At 41.7% G+C, this 15955-nt stretch overlaps 1 protein-coding gene across 4 annotated transcripts in view; it reads left to right on the forward strand.

Moving 5' to 3' along the window:
* Window positions 1-15955, forward strand: part of GPM6B (glycoprotein M6B) — a 159196-nt gene that overhangs the window by 29029 nt on the left and 114212 nt on the right. Inside the window, exon 2 of one of the 4 annotated variants that reach the window (XM_019494988.2) lies at window positions 853-933. The exons of the other annotated variants lie outside the window; for them this stretch is intronic. Within the exon in view, the coding sequence (XP_019350533.1) occupies window positions 853-933 (81 nt within the window). The remainder of the gene's footprint in view (window positions 1-852; window positions 934-15955) is intronic. 4 annotated transcript variants of the gene reach the window in all.

Here is a 15955-nt window from a genome sequence, read left to right on the forward strand (position 1 = left end):
CATGGTGGTAAAATGCTGGAGGCTGCTGAGCCTTATCAATGGGAATGGTTTTAAATATTCCCACGTGTAGAGAAAGCTTTATCAGGATAAACTGGAGCTTGCCTGTTTGACTTGATTTTGGCCTCTTTTCTTGCAATGATTTCAGTGATTTGATCCATTTCAAACTGAGCATAAAACTGAGTCACTGACCACTCACTGGATTGTGTTCTAAAGTGGTGATGCCTAACCTTTGGCTCTGTAGGCTGCATGAGTGACACAAGGTTGGTTCATGGGCTGGATCAGTATCAGGCCCCATGCCACCTTCCCCACTTCCTGCAGTGGAATTGGTCGTGCAATTGGCCCTGCCCCATGCACTCCATTTAATGCTGAGGGTCATGCTGTCTGGCCCAGGGGCTCCTCCCAGATCTGGAAATTAGGCAGCAGGAGAGCTGCAACAAGCTGCTGCCACTGTCCCACCACCAAACTTTCAGACCCATGGGGAGCCCTGCAGTCTGGATGACATGGTTCTGTGGGCCAGATCTAGCCCATTGGCTAGAGTTTGAGCACCCTATTCTAAAGCAAATGGAAAGCGAAAACTATAAGGGATTGGTGCCTTTTAAGCAGTATGTTGCTACTCCAATTGCAACTTCCAAGTCAGAGTAGAAGTTGTACCAGGAAAAGGATTAAGGTATTGCCATCAACCAGTAGCATTCTCTTCAGTTGAGCAGGAAAACCGGTATTTGTCACATCCAAACATGTTGTTTGTTTTTTATTCATGGTTATTGCATATATGTCTGTCAAGCGAAGATATTAGAGGATTGGGGGAACTTGAGAGCCTATTTTGAGTGCAGAAACTGTTCTTCTCTCTCCCAGGTTTTCTTGGAGATGTAGGAGAAACAAAGCGCTACGACACACATGCTAGTGGAGGAGAACTGCAGGGAGAAACTGTTCATGGTATGATGTTAGGGGCAGGTCGGGGGAGGAAGGTGCACTGGTATACCCAAAGCTTAAAACCAACTGCTTGGAAGTGGCAGCAGCATTTCTAGTCAGGCAGTACTGAGGGAGTCACTTGATTTAATCAGTCATTTTAATCTAGGTGATCTCTTCTAAACCCTTCATTCCACAGGTGGTAATGACCCTCTCTTTTTTTTTAATGGTCTTGATGGTGTTCCACCAATCAAGCTGTCAGTTCTACAGTTATGCTGTCTGTGGCTGCTCCTAGTAAGGAAGCTCCTATTTCATAGCCCTGCAGATTACTTTTAACTCATTCCAATGAAGTTGTTTGTTTTTGCATCAATCTTAAACTGAATAATGCAGTCCCCTGACAATAGTAAAGCCTCCAGCTTATTTGTAACTGGAGAAATGTGTTGGTTTATATGTAGTGATGCACCTCTCTCTTCAGAACTCTATATCTGTCCATGTATGATGTGGTATTATGATATTTTCATCTGGTTTTGGTTCCTGACTTTAAATGAGGGAGGGGGTGAAGCTTTGTTTTTAGAGTCTGTTAACTTCTTTGTTATATTAGCACAGTGGTTCTCAACCCTTTTAGATTAAAGGCACCCTTTGTTAGGCTCAAGGCAGCCCTGAAACATGTCGGCTCTAAGTTTTCACTCCTTTTTGATTATGTAAAAATAATAGAGCAAGTCAGAAGGAACTCCATAAAGAACTCAGAAAGATGACGACAAATCAGAGTTTTTTTGACCAGATGGACTGTTATGTTAAATCATTGAGTTTATCTTGTGAATCATGTTTACACACTGAACAGTGACTGTGGTACCCTGAAAGGATCTCAAGAGACCCCCAGGGTGCATTAGCAGCCTAACTAACTTCAATTGGGACTAGTTATATGCTTTAAATACAGACTTAATGTTCCTAGATGGGGGCCTGCAGGGGGCACTTGGGACCTTTGTGTCAGGAAAATGGCATGAAATGAATTCATAGTAAGTAATGTTCAGTTCCAGTTATATCATTAGAATTGTATTTTTATTATGTCATTGGTGTTTCTTTCTCTGTAACTTTTGCAAGATAACATTTGGGAGGTGGAAGGAGGAGGGGAGAACACAACCTAGCTTTGTTTGTGAAGCATAGGTGCTATGATTGTCAATCTGCCAAGCACTTGAAGGTTTTTCTATGGACCACCAGCTACATTAGCAGCTAGGAACAGGGAGGAAGAGTTGGCACTATTAAATTGAATTAAAGAACATTAAAAATAAATTAAATGCTTTCCTAACATCATACTTCCACATAAGCAATTTGCTGTAAGCATTAATATTACAGGAAAACATACTATATAATTATTTTACTTTTGTAATGACCTCTTTTACCATAAAAAGCCTCAAAGCACATTTGCAGGCTGGATCTACTCCTGGAAGTTGCTAATTACCCCCTGTGAGGTGCTGAATACTCACAATGGCTGAAGTCAAACTAACATTTGGATATAGAGATCTGGCCTTTTGCATACATCTAGTACATGCAAGCAGAATTACTAGCTTCTAACAACTGTTTTAGGCTGGCTTCAAGGTAACATAAATAAGCTTTGGCTTGGAACCTCTCTTCAGAGTCATTTTCTTTTGACAACACGCGTTTGGGTTTTTGGGGTTTTTTTTGTTGTCCCCCCCCCCCCCTTTCCTTGCATGCATGTGCCCTAGAATAAAATGTGCACCTTTTTTGTGGGTTTTTTTCGTCTGTTTGCTTTTTCGAAGGCAGAATGAAGAGAAATGGGTGGTTCCTTGTAGTAAGTAACTGCATAGTAGCAGCTAGGGAGCACAGCCTGCTCACTGTTTAACTCCCTGTGGGCTGAGTTAAGCTTTAGGTAAAAGTGAAAGTAGATTGGCAGAACCTGCTTTTACCATATTTTCTCTCATAATGCACACACCCAATTTCCAGATGTTTTTATTGAAAAAAGTATGTGTTATATGTGACAAAATATGGTAGTGTAGTCATTCTAGAAAGGATTCTTTTAATAAAGTTATTTTATCCTTAGCTTTAGTGAAATATAATTACAGTTTTAAATAAATTACTATTTACAGACAGCCCGCTACAAAGCACTATTAACTTTGTTAATAAAGAGGACCAAAAACATACTGCTGCAAACAAAATAATAAACTTTGTAAAAATGAATTACTTTTCATCACTTAGATGCACAAGTACATTGTGTTCTTCTAACTTTTTATTTCCGTTCTTATAATCTTCATTAAAAATAATCAGACCTTCAAGTATTGTAAATATAAGGGAACTATTTCATTTGTAGAATTTTGTTCAGAGCTTCTTGTTCTGTTCTTTGCCAACTTTTGTGGGTATAAATGAGAGCACATATTGTATGTGTACACAGCTTATCATATTTCCACACTTTATCTGAAGGGATGAGATTTCTTAGGGCAATATCTTTTATTGGATCAACTGTGTAGCTGGGATAGTCAGAGAAGCTTCTGAATGCAAGACATTCTTCCTCAGGTCTGATCACTAGGACCCAGGCTTTTGTGACGCTTATTCATTTACTGTTAATGTAAGCACACGTTCATCAGCTATGTAGTACAGAATAGTAATGCTTTATGTAAACAAACAAACAAACAAACAAAAAAGGGGCCCTGTTGCTTATTGCTGATTGACTGGAAGGCAAAAAACATGGTTTTAAATCTTAGAAATGTAGAACTGGAAGGGAACTGTAAGATTAGGCAGGAAATTATTGGGCTCAGACAAGCTCAACAAGGTGCTTGTCCAGCCTCCCCTTGAACACCTCCAAGAATGTTGACTGTACCACCTCTGCTGGGAGTGTTCCAGATTCTGGCAACCCTTATAGGGGAAAAAAAGTTCTTTCTTATATCTAGCCTGTATTTACCCTCTATAAGCTTTTGCCCATTGGCCCTTGTCCTCCCTTCCTGAAGAGTTGCTCACCTACATCAGGGATGGGCAAAATGCGGGCCAGATGCGGCCCACCAAGCCATTCTATCCAGCCCGCAGGGCCCCTAAAAAATTTAGAAAATTAATATTATCTGCCCTGGGCTGCCTGTCATGCGGCCCTCAATGGCTTGCCGAAACTCAGTAAGCGGCCCTCCACCCAAAATAATTGCCCGCCCCGACCTAGATCTTGGTGTTCACCCCTGATGTACTTGTAGGCGACTTATCAAGTCATCTCTCAGCCTTCTCTTACTCGAAGTGAACAGACCCAGTTCCTGGAGTCTGTCCTTATGGTGCCTATCTTCCATGTGGGTGGCCCTTCTTTGTACCCTCTCAAGCTTATCCATGTCCTTCTTGAAGTGCGGTGCCCAAAACTGGACACGGTACTCCAGCTGAGGTCTCACCAGTGCCCACCAGAGAGGGAGGAGCACCTCCCTGGATCTGTTGGCCACACATCGGGTGATGCGTGCCAGAGTTCTATTTGCCCTGCTGGCAACCTCATCACACTATTAAATATAGAATCCTAGAAAATGTAATAGAAAATTAGTGTTGGAAGGAACCTCAGAAAGTCATCTAGTCCAACACCCTGCTCAAAGCAGGACTGTCCCCAACTAGATCATCCCAGCCAAAGCTTTCTCTAGCTGGGTCTTAAAAACCTCTAACAATGGAGATTTCACAACCTCTCTGGGTAACCTGTTCCAATGCTTTACTACCCTCCTAGTGAGAAAATTCTGCCTAATTCCTAACCTAAACTCCCCTAGTTGCAACTTGAAACCATTGCTCCTTGTTCTGTCATCTGTCACTACTGAAAACAGTCTACTGCCATCCTCTTTGGAATCACCCCTCAGGTAGTTGAGAGCTTCTATTAAGTCCCCTCTGTCTTTTCTCTTCTCCAGACTAAATAAGCCTAGTTCCCTCAACCTTTCATAAGTCATTTGCCCCAGGTGCCTAACCATTTTTGTCACCCTCTACTAGACTCTCTCCAATTTGCCCACATGCTTTCTGTAGTGGGAGGCCCAAAACTGGACCCACTACTCCATATGTGGTCTTACCCGTGCTGAATAGAGGGGAATAATCACTTCCCTTGATCTGCTGGCAACACTCATACTGATGCAGCCCAGTATGCTGTTAACCTACTTGGCAACAAGGGCACACTGACTTATTGTCCGCTGTAACCTCCAGGTCCTTTTCGTCAGGGCTGCTGCCCAGCCAGTCAACCCCCAGCCTGTACTGGTGCATGGGATTGTTCCATCCTAAGTACAGGACTTTGCACTTGTCTTTGTTGAACCTCATGCGATTTTCTTTCTTTTGGTCCAATCCACCAATCTGTCTAGATCTCTCTAAATCCCAGCCCTATCCTCCAGCATATCTACTACCCTCAGTTTGAGGTAATCTTTAAACTTGCTGAGGGTGCACTTTATGCTATCTTCCAAGTTGTTGATGAAGATATTGAATAGAACCAGTCCTAGAAGTGATCCTTGGGGAACTCCACTTATACTGGCTGCGAACTGGACATTGAGCCATTGATTACTACCCTCCGAGTTCAGTGATCTTGCCAGTTTTTTCTATCCATCTTAAAGTCCGTTCATCCAGTCTTCCTTAGCTTGCCTGTGAGACTGTTGTGGGAGACCATATCAAAAAACCTTGCTAAAATCAAGCTATACCACATCCACTGGTCTCCCCATATCCACCGAGCCAGTCATATCATCATAGATGGCAATCGGGTTGATCAGGCATGACTTGCCCTTGGTGAATCCATGCTGACTGTTCCTAATCACCTTCTCCTCCGAGTGCTTAGAAATGGGTTCCTTGAGGACCTGCTTCATGTTTTTTGGGGGGGTTATTTTTATTTTATTTTTTCCCAGGGACTGACGTGAGTCTAACTTCTTGATCCTCTTTTTTCCCTTTCTTAAATATGGCCATTATATTTCACTTTTCCAATTGTCTGGGACCTCTCCCAATCGCCATGAGTTTTCAGAGATGGCCAGTGGCTCTGCAATTGCATTGGCCAACTCAGTCAGCACTCTTGGATGCATATGAGGGTCCATTGTGTCCAGCCCCATGGGCTTGTATATGTCCAGCTTTTTAAAATAGTTCCTAACTTGTTCTTTTGCCACTGTTGGCTGCTCACCTCCTTCCCAAATTGCACTACCAGGTGTGTTAGTCTGGGAGCTCACCTTGCCAGTGAAGACTACTCGATGCTTTTTTCACCTTACTTCAGCCTTTTCTGCATCCTCTGTCACTAATTTGCCTCCCCCATTCAGTAGGGGACTTGCACTTACCTTGATCCTCTGTTTGTTACTGGCATACTTGTAGAAACCCTTGTTACTCTTCATGTCCCTTGCTAGCTGCAAGTCCAGTTATGCTTTGGCCTGACTTCATTCCTGCAAGCCTGAGTAATACTATTATACTCCTCCCTAGTTGTTTGTCCAACTTTCCACTTCTTATAAGCTTCATATGCCATGGCCTTTGCCTCCCAGCTGATCGTTAGCAAGCAGTGGGACCACCATGGCCCCTTCTCTGCCAGTTGGGGCAGGGAGCCGAGATGAAACTAGCAAGATAAAAGGAGCCTCTGCACAGTGCACTTCCACTGTCCCTATTATATCTTTCTGCATTTGACTAGTACATGTTAGTTGCTGTTTTATAAGTGAAAAATAGTAAGACAAGACATAGGAAGACTTCCAAGCTTTACCTTTAATTTATTAATGTACACATATTAAAATGAACAATAAAGCTTCTACTGTTCTGTTTCTTCTTTGGTTGAATATGGCTTCAAGAGAAAAATAATGTAGAAACTGGAGACCAGTTAAATCTTACTTGTTTGCTAACTTTATTCCTTCAGTGTCTGAAGTTGCCCTCTATCTTTCCTACCCATAGAAGAAGTTGCCCTCTATCTTCCTACCCATTCTTGTTCAAGGAAGACCTTAACTTAAAACTAGTTTGATTTCCAGAGATATATACAGAGCTTTTCAATTAGTCAGTGGCTACTGGCCAGAAGCCTGAAATAGATTTGGGTGAAACTGCCTCTATTTTTGAGGTGAAAAAACATACTTACAGCATTATTGTCAGCCCCACTTCCCTGGAATAGTTGAAATTGATTTTATTAATGGACACTTAAAATATAATGAGAGAAATTATAAATTGCAAGTATGATCTTGGATAGATAGATGGAGATATAGGGTCCCCTCCAACCCTACTGTTCCACGAGTCTATTCGTGAGCTGTATTCACAAGTTTTGAAATTTTATATTTTTCAAATAATTATTTCAAAACTTGTGAATACAGCTCATGAATAGACTCGTGGAACAGTAGGGTTGGAGGGGACCTCAGGAGGTCCTCTAGTCAACCCCAGTCCAAGGCAAGATTATCCCCAATAAAGCATCTCAGTTCTGTATTTTGTTCAACCTGCTCATAAAAACATCCAAGGCTAAAGATTCCACGAGCTCTCTGGGTAGCCTGTTCAAATGCTTAATTGCCCTCATAATGACAGTCTTTCCTAATACAAAGAAATGATAAACAGAAATATACATATAAAATATATGCGAAGACAGCACTGTTAGCCACACTGTGACGAGAAAGAATGCAGTCAGGCAACCAGATGAAGAAAAGGAAGTTTCATATCACTTACCATTGAAAGTTTTTAAGTACCTTTTGCAGCAAATAAATGAATAATGTCATTGAAACTGATCAATTGCCAGGTCACTTTCAATTGCAGGGGTTGGTGTCTGACCCATGCTACGTGATGGTAGCTCTTGACACATTTGAGCATACTAAATGTTCTGCACTGGCCACAGAAGCTGGTATGCAGCAAAATATGCAGAGTAGAGTGATCAGATTGGGGAATAGTGTTTTTTCTGGTCTGCAGAGTGATTTTCATTGTTACCATTTCAGTTCTTGAATAAGAACTGTGTTTGGGGCCAGTATTCTCCTTGAAAATGTCTTTGAGGAAAATGTATTTATCTTTCATATCGCCAGCAATGACATTAGTATAGATTCAGAAAGCCACTAAGATTAACAGCATCCTTGTCAAGGAACATCCATAAAGATTCAATTTTTTGACAGATACATACGAGCACAGCAAATAATTTTTAAAGCCAGCTGTGACAGTGGCTATGGGTGGTAAAGAAAATAGTATTCTGAAGTTGGTCTTCGCAGCCTCAGGCTTGTCTTTGATCATCTGCATCATTGCATTTCTTTTTAGAAGAATGTATCACACCTGAATCAAAACCAGGGTTTGTGGCAACATGTACCCATTCATCATAAATTTTTGTTCCATTTCTCTCAGAGTTGTGCTAGTTCAATGACAAGGCTATCAATGTTGTCGTCTTCAACCTCAAATATTGTTTATCTGTGCTGGAGGAACATATTTGCATTCACTGATAGCAATTAAAATTTTCAATTAGGTGAGTAGAACACATTTATATTTTGAAATGTATTTTATAACATTCTTTCTGGTTTTGGCAGTCAGGGTGATGTCACACATCCACTTGCAATAGTTGTAAATCCTTGGAATGTAGTGATCATTGGCACCAGTATCACATGCTTGCTCACAGTAGAGTTTGAAATCTTAAATGCATTCACCTAATGGGGTTGTGGTTAATGTTAGCTATTTTCTTGCCAGTCTTCTTGGTAAAGTCTCTGAAGCACAAAAATGCTGTTGAATGAAAAAGTTATTAACAACTGTTTGCTAAATGTATCTGATCAACAGAGCTGTGTGTTCTTTTTAAGCTGCCTGGTGTCGCATCAGAAATTACTGAAAAGTATTTGGCCTCTTTTTAACCTCATCAAGGATTGTTTTCTTGACCCACCCTGCAAATACCTGAATAACTTCATTTCATTTGGTCTTTGACAAGTAGTGCACTTGAGTTTTTTCTGACGTTGTGCCTGAGCCTTTTTCACAAGGTCAACTTGATTATCTAAAAAACTGATCATACTTTGCTGACAACTCAATAAATTAATAATAACAACCCAAGAAATTCGCCCCTGGCTTTATCACCAAGCTTGCAATTTCTGCCGCAGAAAGATAATCCTAATTCTTCAAGAAACAGTAACACTTTTTTATAATGTATTTTAGAATTTCCTTCAACATTTTCCTTTCCACTTGCACAGTTTTTCTCAAGTAATGGGTGGATGGTTGTTTTACCTGTCAGCCTTCTTGCCTTTATCCATTTCAGATAGTATGTTTTTCATGTGTTGCATTTTAGTTCATACAGCTGTGATCTCTTGTCCATCCAGCTGTCTTGGCTAGGATTGGAAGAATACCTTGAGTTGTTGTTCCATCCTGGGGAAATGGCAACATGGAATGTAGTAAACTGCATGCTATCACTGTTATCCAATCACTTTTTAATTTGCTCTCTGTTAGGAAAAGCATATGAAAAGTGCACAGGGAAACTCCTCTTCTGTTTTGTCATCCCTTTCTGGAAGTATTTTTACTTTCCAGTTTAAAGCACAAGTCTCTTGATTTTTATCCTATCTGAGGGGGACCTGCACTGAAGAGAATGTTTTTAGCAGAAACTTGAGAGAGTTCACGTTCATCCTCATCTTCCAGATGGATTCAAATTCATATTGGGATGGTTCCTGTTATCTTTCTTCCCTACAGATTCTGCTCTTCTGCTTAGCTCTCACCTGAATCTAAATGAGGTGTGGATGATGTTTCACCATTCCCTGGAAATTTCCCATTACTCAGAATCCGTTTCCACCACCGTCCTCTCCCCCTCACTTCTACCTCTGTACCCTCTCTCTGATGTATTTATTTTTTCTCCTTTCTTTTTGTGGTACTTGACTAGTATACACTCACGTGCTTCATGGGTAACGGTCTGAGCAAAGGCAAGAGAAATTCAGCGCAAGATAGAAGTTGCCATGATTCTGGCTATGTAGTTAGGGTCAGTGGTGGATTATGGGTAAGTGCACACAAATACACCCACCACAATACTGGAGGGTAGCAGGATTCAGAGGTGGGAATAAATAAAAGAGCAAATTATTTGGGGCTGGACCCAATGTTCTTCCAAGGTCCCTTCCAATCTTGCAATCTATGAATCTTACTGTTTTCCACCACATTTTTTCATAGGTTGTATGTTGTTGTTCTTCTGAAACTCAGCAGTCGAATCTAAATCAAACTCTCAGGCAGGAGTCCCAACTACTAAGAAAGGTTTCTGCTGACCAACCAGGGGCCATGGATTATAGTATGTTTCCTTTCCAGTTCCCATCCTTGCTTGATGTACATTTGTCTCCCCTTTAATTTCTATTCCTCCCTGAATTTCCTCTTCCAGTGCCTGAAGCCTAGTGCCTTACTGCTGATTTTGAACAATGCTGGGCACGAACAACTCCCACTGACAAGAACAATACAGGTGTTCACCACCTCAGAAATCAGGCTTCATTTCATCTTATTTCATTTTACCACATTTTATCACATCTACTCAAAGAACCTTGCCTGCCTTTGTCTTTACACTCACATAGCTACAACCAACAACCTCTCATCTTACCTTCTGCATTTCACTCTCTTCTGTAGCAGTGTAGGCATGAAGGATTCATGAGTGAATCCATGTGACTGCTGGACCTCTTCCTTTGTGATTTGCCTGGATAGGACCCATTTGACAGGGCCCAGGTTTTGGCATAGTGAACTGTGGAATAGCCAAAACTCAAGTGTTTTGAGACTTGTGAATGAAGAAGTTTCAGAAATCTAACAGGTCTCTCTCTTGGGTCTCAGTTTCCCTCCCATTTCAGTCCAAGGATACTTTATCTTAGCCAAAAGACTGAGAAGCTTCCCATGCTGTGAAAGTACATTTAGCCATCTTTTTGTAAATTATATTTATTAAATAAAATGGTAATCTCTGCAAATGAGGCAGAGAAGAAAATTACTGGGTTATGGTAAGATGCTAGTCTCTCTGGTGTGCAGGAAGAGGATGGGTAAATGGGCGAATGAGTGAATGGAGCAGTCTTTAGCGAGCACAGGGTTACTAAAGGAATGGGGAAGACTATTCTACAGCGAAAAGCATGTAGGGGGAGTGGAAGAACATAGAAAGGGGAACAGTTTTTAAGTTTATGTTGGGAAGTCATTGCAAGCTTGTATTTGAGGTTGGAATACAGTATTATGGATCTGACTTGTATATTTGCTTAAATGTTAATGTATAGTCTATTTCTGTGGAAGTAATACTATTTGATCTTGTTTCTCAAACTGAAGATTGAAGGTAAGAACAGAAAAAACTGTTTCAGCTGAGGGTGAGTTTTCTCATGGTGCAGCTAAATCATTTAAGGAAAATTAAGCAAATCTGTAATAGTATATTCCTCCTTTTTTCATTCAGGGGTAAATTTATTCCATTTTAGCTTCACTTGCTGTTGGAAGCAGGTAGATGAAACAGTTACATGAGAGTAATTGATACCCATTCCATGGCAGTAAATTCCCTCTCTTATATAAATCCGTGTCTGTCCATACCCTAAAAAGGAAAATTTTGAAGAAAACAAGTATAAATCTCATGGAATGCAAATTTCCCAAGTTATGCCTGTTTCATATTTTAGTAACATGTTCCTGTTGCTCAATTATTTACTTAGACATTGGGTATGTCAAATCAGGCTGCATAGCAAATACTAGAAGTTAAAGTACATGCAACTATTACCCAGCAAAGACTTAACCATGACACACTTCTCCCCATGTTTCTCACAAACTAACCTGAATCTAAGGGCCAGAACTTGATTAATTTACTTGCACTGCTGAGCAGTTTCTCAGCTGAGTTGCTCTAGTGCATGGGCAAGTGCTTATAAAAATAAATGAGAAATTCAAAGTCTGTTCCTAAAATAATTTAGGAAGCTTCACTTTTTCAGTAAAGTCTTAACAACAATAGTTCATATTATCTAGAGTCAAATTTCTTGATACTTTATCTTTCTGAGTATGGCAGTACTGCATGTACTGGGTCAAACACTGACACTCTTGCTCACTGAGTAGGACTTTGCTTGTGGGGTTTCCCCATTACTTTATAGTCCAAAGCCCACAGAATTAGATGAGGACAAGATATTACTTGTTGAGATGCAGGCAGAACCTCGCTAATTATGACTGTTACTAAGCCTGCTGTAAAGAAGGCAATGCAATAATATTAACATCAGTAATATCTTTTCCAGCATAAAGTACCAATTCCCTCCCTCCCCTGCCCAGTATCTGAAACAATTTCCTTTTTTTGTCTCTACTTCTCCATTCGCTACTCTAAAATACATTTGTGAACCTTTAATAGTGCCTTTTGGAAAGTAATTTCTCTTATGCCCTCTTTCTATATGAGAAACTGTCCTATAAACAGATAGTGCCTCTGTACTAAAATGGAATATATAGTATTGCTCTAACAGGGATCTTTGGAATTAACTCTGGCGACTTGCCTGGATGTATTCAGTTTTAACAAATGCTCCTTTGTGCTTTAGCACCCTACACTCCCACCCCCAACTTTGTAACTGAGGGAGGGGGAGAAACAAAAAAACAACAAGAAGAAAAACAGCTGCTTGAAAGAAAATAGGCAAGACAGGAGAAATGGGAGATGGGGAGCAGAGGATTCTTTCGTAACAGCTCTTATATTTTATGAACAGATTAAAAAAAAAAAAAAGATGCTTCTAATTGACTTATCTTCTACAAAAATCAATGCTATATTTCAAGTTTCAATTAAATCTTTAAACCAAAAAGCAGAGCCCATGCTTAACTCAACAGTTGAAACTAATTTAGATTCATAATCCTGTATCAGGAATTCTTATTACAAGATTATGAATCTGAATTAGTTTCAACTGTTGTATTAGGATAGACTTTACTGCTTGGTGTCGATTTCATTAGCACTTGACTGTTTTATGAAAATTAAATACAGGTTTCCCTCTCTCTATGCAGGTTCTATATATGCAAAATCTTTCTTATGCGATGACCCTTTTTGTACCCCAAATTTGTTATATGCAAGGTAAATTCACTCTTTTGCGACTGGCTCTGCTTGTCCCCACTCACCCCGGGCTCTTCCCGGCACATGGCAGTGGTGCTGGGAGAGCAGGTTGGGGGGGGGGGGGGGCTACGGTGAATTTTGGGGTAGCAGCAGCCTCCCTCCCATCACTATAGCCTGCCCCTAGCACTCAGAAGAGCCTGGTGCCACCCTTGCTGCAGCTCTGGAAGCGGCTGATGCTTCCTGCTTGCAGCCACTGGGCTGCTCCGCACCCCTCTCCCTGCCCCTTCCCTAGCCCCAGCCTTACTTCCTCCCTCCTGCACCACCGTGGAAACATCCATATTTGTTACATTTTATAAACTAGGTTCCTTTTATGCAAAATGAATTTATGCGTAGTTTTGCGGGAACACATCTACCACATAAATTGAGGGAAACCTGTACTGTATTCCAAAGTCATACTTTTACTTTAGGAATGGAGATGTGCTTCAGTGAAGGACAGAAATTATCCTTAAGTAGGATAAATTGGCAAAGGGCTTTGACATAAACAAGAGCCGTAGCATGTGCCTTTAATTTTATTTTTCACTAAATGTTAATTTTCACAGTATTTAATTAGTTTCACTAACCAAGGGTGAAGTACAAGGATAAAAAGTACAAAAATATTTTCATAGACTATATTATGAGCTGCAAGTAATAACCTGTAAAAGTCTTTTGCTAAGTTATTGGTAACCATTTACTTCTTTCCATTACCTTTTTTAAAGCTGTTACAAGATGGATAACAAACCAATAATATGCTGAGCAGCTCAGCTGGAAAATACTTGGCTGTTGGTCCAAAAGATGATGTTTTAAATCCATCCCCCTGAGGAGAATATTTATTAGTTGCTCTGATTAAATGATGATAAAATACTAAAACTATCTTGAAATGGCTGTATTTTTGGCTGAAGTTCTATATTGGCTATTTGTGGCAGAATGGCACAGTGAAGTGGGGTTATTAAGTAACTACACTGTAATTGATATGTAGTGTAGTCTTAACAGTATACTACATACTGGGTGCATCTATACATACAAATAATTTGGGAGTGGTTTACTCTTGAGTAAACTACTCGAGAGTAAACTTTCCTGGGGAGCAGATTTGCTGCTACCAGCACTGCTCCCTGGGGCCCTGCAGTGGGCCCCTGCAGCAGCCAAGGGAAGCTCTAGGCATCCTCTGGGTGCTGGCCCAGGGGCAGGAGACAGCTCTCTCCTGGTAGGGGTGGGGGCATTCCTTTTCTGTCTCTGGGAGCTGCCTGCTGCTGGGGCAGGCTCCAACATGGGAGCCTGGGTGGGGACAGTCTCCCTGCCCCAGCAGCAGGGAGCTCCCAGCCCAAGCCCCATAGTCATGGGCCTGGGCTGCAAGATCCTTCTCTCCCAGCTCCATAGTTGTGGGGCCTGGGGACTCTGAGATTCTTCTCTACCAGCCCCAGTTCTGAGAGAAGGATCTCCCAGACCAGCAGTTGCAGAGACGGGGCTGGGAGCTCCCTGCTGCCGAGTCAGGGGGATATTGTTCCCACCCAGGCTCCAGTGGGAGAGCCAGTCCCCTCCCAGGGGCAGGGAGCACTCTCCCACCCCCTCCTGCCTGGTTGATTTGGGAGCACACTTGTTCCCGGTCAAGCATCTACATGGGTATTACTGCACAGTAAATAATCTCAAGTAAGTTGGCTACTTGCATTTGAAGGTAGCAGGATTTACTCATAATTACAGCCAATTACTGTGCAGTAAGCATCTGTACATATAGATGCAGATGCTTACTACACAGTAATTAGCTCTCCTGCACAGTAAAGTGTCTCATGTGGACATGCCCTTTCAGTATTTATCACCTAAGAATCTCTGCAGTATCTTGCAGTTGAAGACTAGTTACATTGATAGTTACTAGTTGATACTGGTTAGATGGATCAAGTGCAAAGCTATTGCAAGTGAAAGAATAAATGGCACAATCACCACTGTCCTTGTAAGCTTGACCTAATACAGCTGTGGTCAATGGGACGTATGAATGCCACAGGTGACATGGGCAGCCTCTATGTGGCACAATGCAGGGGGACAGGAGGAGGGCAGCATGGACCCAACAGAGTACACAGGGCCAGGCACACAGGCTGTGGCAGGGGCAGTGCAAGGTCCTGATCAGACTGGCCCTGCACCACTTACCTGGCCAGAAGAGTCAAAAGATTAAGTCCCATCGCATTAAAGCATTTCATTACAATACAAGCAAGAGATGTTATGATCCAGAAAAGGTAAGGTGATTTCGAACAGTATTATGTAGCAACTACCCTAAAGGATTTTAAATAAAAAAACAAAGCAAAACCCCCAAAAACCCAAAAATTAAAACCATAAAAGTAAAAAATGTTTAAACATTTGTCATATTATGTCAGTAGTAGAAGCAACATGTATATCATGTTACCACTACTACTACTACTACTACTACTACTGGGAGAAGGGGAAAAGGGATCATAGTGACCCTTGATGAAAGTGAGGAGCTTAATTTATGGCACACTTGCCCAAAAGATTGTCCCCTCTGATCTAACAGAAGTGTGGAATGACTGGAGAACCGATCTGTCATGTGGGTAACATATTCACATAGCTCTACTATTTCTTAGACTAAAATCTATTTCTGAGAACTAGGGGCAGGAGCCAGCAATTATTTATTCTTTTTAGTACCATATGTTCTCACATGCAACATGCCCTGGAATATAACACACAGGATCCAGAGAGGGTGCTGTGGCACAACCACACCTTCCCTTTCTGATCATGCTGGCAGAGCAGCAACAGGGGACTTAAGTCCCAAAGAAGGTAAAAATCCCCACCTCTCTCCCCTTTCATGCCCAAAAGCACATCCCCTGCCCAGCCTGACACTTTGTTGCTCATGCTTTACTAGGGGCAAGGGGAGCTCCTGCCTGTTCTACCTGGGCTGCACGGTGGCTGGGCTGGGCTCAGCTCAGGACCATGACAGTGGGGCAGCAGCAGCAGGTGGGCATGTTCCCACTCCCTGCCTGTTCCCCCCCCAGGTGTTCCTGACCAGTCTGGGAGTAGATGCCGGGTGGGGGAACATGCCAACCCACTACTGCTGTAGTCCTGAGTGAGCATAGCCCCAGAAGTTCCCCTTATTCCCTGGACAGAAGCAGGCAGGGGAGATGGGAAGGGAGGGGGAAA

The sequence above is a fragment of the Alligator mississippiensis genome, chromosome 1 (assembly GCF_030867095.1).
Source record: "Alligator mississippiensis isolate rAllMis1 chromosome 1, rAllMis1, whole genome shotgun sequence".
Taxonomy (NCBI): domain Eukaryota; kingdom Metazoa; phylum Chordata; order Crocodylia; family Alligatoridae; genus Alligator; species Alligator mississippiensis.